This window comes from Cupressus sempervirens, chromosome 4 (genome assembly GCF_028749045.1).
Source record: "Cupressus sempervirens isolate cs-2001-9-10 chromosome 4, ASM2874904v1, whole genome shotgun sequence".
In the NCBI taxonomy this organism is placed as follows: domain Eukaryota; kingdom Viridiplantae; phylum Streptophyta; class Pinopsida; order Cupressales; family Cupressaceae; genus Cupressus; species Cupressus sempervirens.
The window spans coordinates 857,983,224-857,990,414 of NC_143121.1; the positions used below are offsets into that span (position 1 = coordinate 857,983,224).

General features: G+C 39.0%; 1 protein-coding gene across 2 annotated transcripts; it reads left to right on the top strand.

The window, feature by feature from the left end:
* Nucleotides 1-2,543: 2,543 nt before the first annotated feature.
* Nucleotides 2,544-6,952, top strand: LOC149564120 (pentatricopeptide repeat-containing protein At2g13600-like). Of its 2 annotated transcripts, XR_016364160.1 has the most exons (3): nucleotides 2,544-3,473; nucleotides 4,077-6,281; nucleotides 6,541-6,952. XR_016364160.1 is itself a non-coding variant. In XM_089827197.1 (2 exons), exons 1-2 carry the CDS (start codon nucleotides 2,792-2,794, stop codon nucleotides 5,948-5,950), a joined length of 2,556 nt encoding a protein of 851 aa, XP_089683323.1. In that variant the 5' UTR covers nucleotides 2,544-2,791; the 3' UTR covers nucleotides 5,951-6,299. The 2 variants fall into 2 exon arrangements, 1 of the variants encoding a protein (XP_089683323.1); XM_089827197.1 differs by lacking the exon at nucleotides 6,541-6,952 and having other exon boundaries at nucleotides 4,077-6,299.
* Nucleotides 6,953-7,191: the final 239 nt, after the last annotated feature.

Here is a 7,191-nt window from a genome sequence, read left to right on the forward strand (position 1 = left end):
CACGATGCTCGCATCGTGCGCCCGCGCCCAGCGCTGCGCGCCGCACGCCACGCGCACCGAGCACCAAGCACTTAGCACCGCACGCGCCGAGCACTTCGCGTCCGCGCGCATGACCAAGGCGCCTCATGCACATTCACGCCACGTGCTTCCAAAGCACCATGCGTCCTTGCCAAGCTACCCTTTCACCTTTAGTTTTGTCCGAATAACCATGAGAGGGGTTTAAAATATATTGTTTAAGTATTAATTTTTTATATTTAAGATATATTTTAATATATGCAACGAATCTTTTGAGATAGGTTTCAGACCTCCCTGAAATAAGGTAAAGATTTTAAGAAATGTCAGGGCTTCAGAAATTCAGACTTAGCCAAATTTTAGGGGTTCAGGATTTCAGACTTAGCTAGATTTTAGGATTCATCTCCAGTTTTGTTTGAGTAGCTAGTGTGTCTTTACTATGCATTGTTAACTCTACGGACTAATGTTTGCTTCTTTTGTAGGTAAAAATGACATCCTCAACTTGTCGAGGTCATAAATTTTGACTCGGGCCTCGGAATTCAAAACCGCTTACACTGTTGGAAAGAAGAACTGAAGATCTAATTTCAGTCCCTAAAATAGTGAGCCTTCAGCTGCCCAATTTTAGAGACCGACGAAGGTTCCGACTTGAAATTTTGAGCAAAAGACCTCAAAAAGGGTCATTTAAAAACGTCTAGAAAATTTGTGAAAAAATATGAAAAAGTTGCAAACATTTGATCGTCTTGGATAATCTGGATCACTTGGTTTCTCGTCGGGAAGGATTGGATAGGTGGAGAGAAGACAAAGGTCAAAGATACAAAAGTTGGACACATAAAGCAAATCAAGTTTCTCATCTTATGCAGCTATTGAGGACAAGATTCAATGCAGGTGCCTTGAGATTTTCAATTGAAGAAGCAGAGGGAGTGCAAGTTTATGAAAATAATTGGCTATAAAGAGGGTGTAAATCATCAAAAAGGGGCATGGAGCATATACAAAAAGTGATCTAAAACCTCATTTGAGAAAAACTCAGATTTCGTTTTCAAAATTGAGAACTTTGATTTTTTGGCGAATTGAGCTCCGCAGCTTTGCATTTTTTAGCTCCGCAATTCAGAGGTGCGCCGACAGTTGACTGCTAGTTTCAAAAATATCACTTTCCATGCATTGGGAGCACATTCTGATGGCAAGTTAACTCCAACACACACCAAGTGAAGAGCTAGCTTCTATTTTTGGTGTCTCCATGCACTTCTACTTCGACTGATGGCTTCCTCCTACTTTCTCTCTCATGTTTTCTCTATTTTTGACATGTAAAGGGCTCATGCATCCAATTAATGAATAAAATATGGATGGAGTCCCTCTAAGCACCAATTAGATTGTCAGTTTGTATATATTTAGTTTGTTTAAATGTTTTAAAAGCATTTTATTGCATCAAGATATCTCTCACTCTCAACACAAATTGAGGAGACGATTTCTTATAAATACCCCATTGTAAAATGTAAAAAGGGCCGTCGTTATTATGCAATAAAGTTATGCTTTTGGTGCTAGCATTTGGAGTGTAGTTATTCTTACCTGAATGTGTCATTGTTTTGTGAATTTTATTCATGAGATTGTGAATGAGCCAAAGGTTTATTGCATTGTTTCTGGTTGTGCGATCTTTTAGTTTTGGTGTTTGCTACAGATATATGAATTCCGTTGACGTAACGAGCTTGAGAAGAGATCACTCGATTGTGTCTACATAGCTTTTTGTCTCACATGAGTGCACTTTCCGTGGCTTTGCGATTTGATGAAAAGTGAAACATCATTCGATTTGTTAAAGATTCTCACCGACGATTGCATCAGTGGATTCTAAGAAGCGCTGCTCCTGTTTTCATTGGTTTCCTACCGATTTCTTCGAAGGTTAATTCGCAGCGTGTTGTGTTCTGTAGCTTATGTTCATCTAGGAGTTTCAATTTCAAGTTATTTGATTTCATGTTATTTGCTTTCAAGTTCGCTATTTGCTTTGCTAACCCCCCTGTTAGAATAGGACCTCATAGTAGTTGCATTCATTGAAAAAATAGAAAATACAAAAAATATTGTTCTTTTGGTGTGATATTTTGAGACAACGAACAAATTTTACTTGATTCCAAGGTAAAAGAGTTTTTGGAACCAACAAAGGTCTCCTCGTGAACATTCACATTTATCTTCTACTGAGCGGATTTTGTTACGTCGCAAGACAAACACTGAAACTTGGAGTGGATCCTTAAAAATATTTGCTTTTCAAAAGAGAAATTACACTATGGATTCCTGTCGTTGACCTCGTGCAAAACGAACGCCCAATAATAGGTTCGTGATACCCAAGAAAGATTGGAAAGAAAGAAAGTGCATCTATTGTAGTAAAGGGTGTGTTGAAATGGAATGGTACTTTATCTTTCAATGTGCTTATCAAGATATCCGGTTCGAAAATAATTTAAATGAGAGTCGAGCACATCAACTTTTTAAGAGGAAGACTACACAAAATAAGACTGACATAGGAAAAAAACATAAAAATGGTTCCATAAACTAACTAGTTTCATAGAAGTTATTAAAATGCCTGCCTTCATTCATTAACGTTTGTGTCAGAACTTCAAACCTTCCATAGTGCCGTCAAACGTTGAGAACTACATTTGTCTTAACCTGCTACCTGAAAAAACTACGAAATCTAAAGAGCCATCTTATTGTAATGCGGGTGTTGTACTGAACTCGAAAACCAAACCAATAGCACAGAATCACTGAAATGGTAGAGAATGGCTGACAAATTCAATTTAAAATGCAGATTAGATTATGGCCTTCAGCAACAGTTCATGGAGCAACAGCAATGGCTAAGAACGAGGAAAAAATGGGCTGCATGCTAAAATTTCAAATTGCCAAAAATCTCCATACAAACTATCTTCGTATAGAAAATCCTAATTACAAAAATATTCCAATGGATTTGAGCAGAGATGCGATTGCACTGTATAAGCAGGGGCGGTTGAATGAAGCATTGGGTTTATTAGATAAAATAGATTCGAATGTTTTCAAACCAAATTTATTTATAGGGAATACTTTTGTAAGCATGTATTCCAAGGGTGGGAGACTGAGAGAAGCTCAGAGAGTTCTGGAAGCAATGCCTCTGCGAAATGTCGTCTCATGGACCACTATGATTTCAGCTTCTTGCAAGCATGGACACTATGACGAGGCGTTGAATTTGTTTTGTCAAATGCAGAGGGAGGGAATCGAACCCAATGACTTTACTTTCTCCAGCGTTCTCCCAGCCTTTGCAAACTTGGGGAATCTGAAACAAGGTAGAGCTATCCATGCAGACATATGCAAGAGAGGATTTGGGACAAATGCTTTCGTAGGGAGTGCGCTTGTAAATATGTACGTGAAATGCGGACATATGAAGGATGCACGACAAATGTTTGACAAAATGTCTAAACGAAATTCTGTGTGCTGGACAGTGATTATTGCAGGTAAGAAAATTTAGATATACTCAGTTGTTTTGTAACTTTTCTCTTGATGATGTTTGTTTTAGGCTATGGGCTGTCTATGCATATTGTAGAGCTTAGTTGCATGAAATATGTCTCTTGGCGCCAAATTTATTTTTTCTAACATTTACATGTTTTTAGTTCATGAAGTTCTCTGTATTTACCAGTTTTACCGTTTGGCTAGTTGGCAAGGCCAATTCTCACATACCCTTTGGTTGGTCGAGAGAAGGCCAACTCTTATCCGATGGTTGTTTTAGCTATTACCAGTGTGCATGATTGATGAGCTCTGTAAAGAATTGTGAGCTTGGAAACCATGTAAACGAGGGTTATCCTTAAATATACCCTAATTGTTGCCTGGCACAGATCAGGAAAAGTTGTGGGCCACCTGATTAGTGCAGTGAGGAGACTTACTATATTTGCTTAGGTACTTGAGTGTTCTTCCTACCATTAAACTACAAATCCGTGGGTTTTTTGGATTTGAATTAAGTTATTATCAAGATAAGTTGAGAATCCAATATGAAAATAAATTGTCGAGGAATTATGAAGTGGAAATAAGTACATCCATTGTTTTTTTTTTGGCAATTACAGGATATGCCCAGAATGGACTGGTCAACGAGGCACGGAATCTCTTTGAGAAGATGGAGGAACCCGATATTATTTCTCGAACTACCATGGTTGCTGCATATGCACAGAATGGGCAGATAGATGAGGCACTGGAGATTTTCAGAAAAATGCCAGAACGGGATGTGGTGGCCTGGACTGCAATGATATCAGGGTATGTGCAGAATAGGAATTTTAACAGCGCTGTGAATCTCTTTCGTGAAATGCTACAGGCAGGTGCAGAGCCAAATTCAGACACATTTTCAAGTTTGCTTCCAGCATGTGCAAACATACGAGCATTGGATCGTGGCAGGGAGGTGCATGGAAAATTGATTAGAAGTGTTTCAGTATGTTGTGTTTTTGTGGGTAGTGCTCTTATTGATATGTATGATAAGTGCGGAAGGATACAAGATGCATGTAAGGTGTTTGACAAGATGGCCATGCGAAATGTGGTCTCATGGAATTCAATGATTGTAGCATATGCACAGATTGGGTGCCTTGATGAAGCCCTGAAGCTCTTTGAATCCATGCCTGAACGAAATGTGGTCTCTTGGAATGCAATGCTTTCAGGATATGCACAAAATGGGCGGATTGATGAGGCGACAAAGTTATTTCAAGAAATGCCTGAGAAGGATGTGGTATCATGGACTGCAATGATTGCAGCTTATATACAGAATGGGAAGGTTGACGAAGCAATAAAGCTTTTTGACAGAATGCCATCAAAAAATATGTTTTCATGGAATACAATGATTGCAGGATATACCCAGATTGGAAACATCAATGGAGGTATGTCACTCTTTCAAAAAATGCCGGAGCGAGATTTAGTCTCTTGGAATACAATGATTGCAGGACTTGTGCAAAATGGACTTCTTGATCAAGCCTTGAAACTCTTTCAGGAAATGCCAGAAAAAAATGTGGTCTCTTGGACGGCAATGATTGCTGGTTATGCACAGAATGGCCACTTTTATGAGGCTCTGAAGCTCTTTCAAGAAATGCAATTAGTAGGTATAAAATCAAACACAGATACGTTTGCTAGTGTCATCCCAGCTTGTGCCAACTTGGCATCTCTGAATCATGGCAAGGAGATTCATGCTTGCATTCTTAGAAATCAATTTCTGCCTGATGTCTTTTTGGAAAGCGCCCTTGTAGACATGTATGCCAAATGTGGTGCCATTGACCATGCATGTATAGTTTTCCGTAAAATGTGTATACGAGATGTCGTCTCGTGGAATGCAATGATTATAGGCTATGCAATTCACGGGCTTGGGATAGAGGCCATTCAACTGTTTAAAGAAATGCTTTTGTCTGGCTTAAGCCCTGATGATGTCACTTTTTTGGGAGTTCTGTCTGCATGCTGCCATTCGGGCCTAGTGTATGATGGTTTGCAATACTTTGATTACATGAGGCAAATCTATCATATAACTCCAACAACAGAACACATGTGCTGCATAGTTGATCTTCTAGGGCGTGCTGGTGCTCTGAATGAAGCAGAAAACTTCATCAAAGAAATGCCAATTGAACCTAGTGCGACAGTGTGGGTGTCTTTACTGGGTTCCTGTAGAAACCATAACAATATAGAACTCGCAGAACGTGTTGCGACCCATCTTTTTCATTTAGACCCTAACAGTGCTACACCGTATGTGCTACTATCAAACATTTATGCTGCAGCTGGCAGGTGGGATGATATTCAGAAGATGCGAAAGATGATGAAAGACAATAATGTGGCAAAGACGCCAGGATGCAGTTGGATTGAAATCAATAAAAGGACATATGCTTTTGTTGTAGCAGGCAAATCAAACCCACACATGCAGAAAGGTTATGATAGTTTTCCCCAGAAACACATCCCAAACCTGGTGCCTTAAGGGAATGACTAAGAAATTATCCATAGCGATGCCATTGGGCTGTAGTTCAGAGGAGACTCCTTCCTTGTCCCCAAGCTGCCCCCTGGATTGGGGATTGCCAGCCTGGGTGTAGAAGTGCTCCAACCAAATAAGTGATAGGAGATGACTAAAACTCTGCTGATTTTACAGGGGATGGCTAGAGGCCCACAGCTTATGTGGGTAATCTCTAGAAGTCTCCCAATCCCATATGGTACATCAAGAAGTATTCTGATTCCATGAGGAATGTCTATGGAGAACCCAATTCCAAAGGAACTGAAAGCCATAAATGACTACAAATTCCCTAATTCTGAAGGTGATTATTCATTTTTCACTTAATGGTCTCATTGATATGATTATATAGGTACACTTTGACACACATATTGAAATTCTCTTTTCTGCCAGATAATAATTTAGCGATTGTTAATACACATACATAGTACCTTAACAATTTTTGAATATTTTTGAACTACTGTTTATAGTGGTGTCCAGAAGGTTGATGAATTTTAGCTAAACTTGTCCCCAAGTTTTCCTGTCTTTACAGTCTGGGTACTTAAGAAGCTTCACATGAGCAGGATTGGAGAATATTTTGATCCAAATGGAGGAGGCGGGCTATATATTCAGCAGAATATTTGCGAAAATAGGAAGCAGAGCAGAAAGATTAACATTTCTGCTGGCATAGCAAGTACTTCAAAGTTTGCACCGACATACTGCTGGGAAACTCATCTGTTATTGGGAACTTTCTAGTGTGTGGCAACTTTCGTTCCTTAATCAAGTTCATTTCCAACAGTGCCATCTGAGGACTTTGATGCAATGACAACCATTTACATCATTTCAGAGAGGGATGTTGTTCATGTTGGACTTATTGGTGACGAATTTAAGCTTGTTTGAGAACAAATAATTGACTCCGAGCTTGTTTCTTGTTTGATACAAGTGTCACGTAGACTTGGAGCATAATTAGAGGAAAATTTATAATTTCTTTCTTAAGACCTTTTTACTATAAATTTCTGCAAATTTTTGCTCCACGCTTTACATTTTATGAGATCATTTTGAGAAGCATCAATCACATTCAAATTCCTCTAAGCATTTGAACTTCATTTTGATAGTGTTTCAAAAGATTAAAGACTCAACACTCATATTCATATATGTCTGTGTCCTTGAAATATTACTTTCAGACGTACAGTGCCAATTCAATTTGGATAGGGAAGTGTCTCATTATTGTTGTT

Coding starts and splice junctions, on each gene's coding strand:
- LOC149564120 (XM_089827197.1), top strand. CDS start 2,792: ATGCAGATTAGATTATGGCCTTCAGCAACAGTTCATGGAGCAACAGCA. Junction 3,474..4,076: donor CTGGACAGTGATTATTGCAG/GTAAGAAAATTT, acceptor TGGCAATTACAG/GATATGCCCAGAATGGACTG.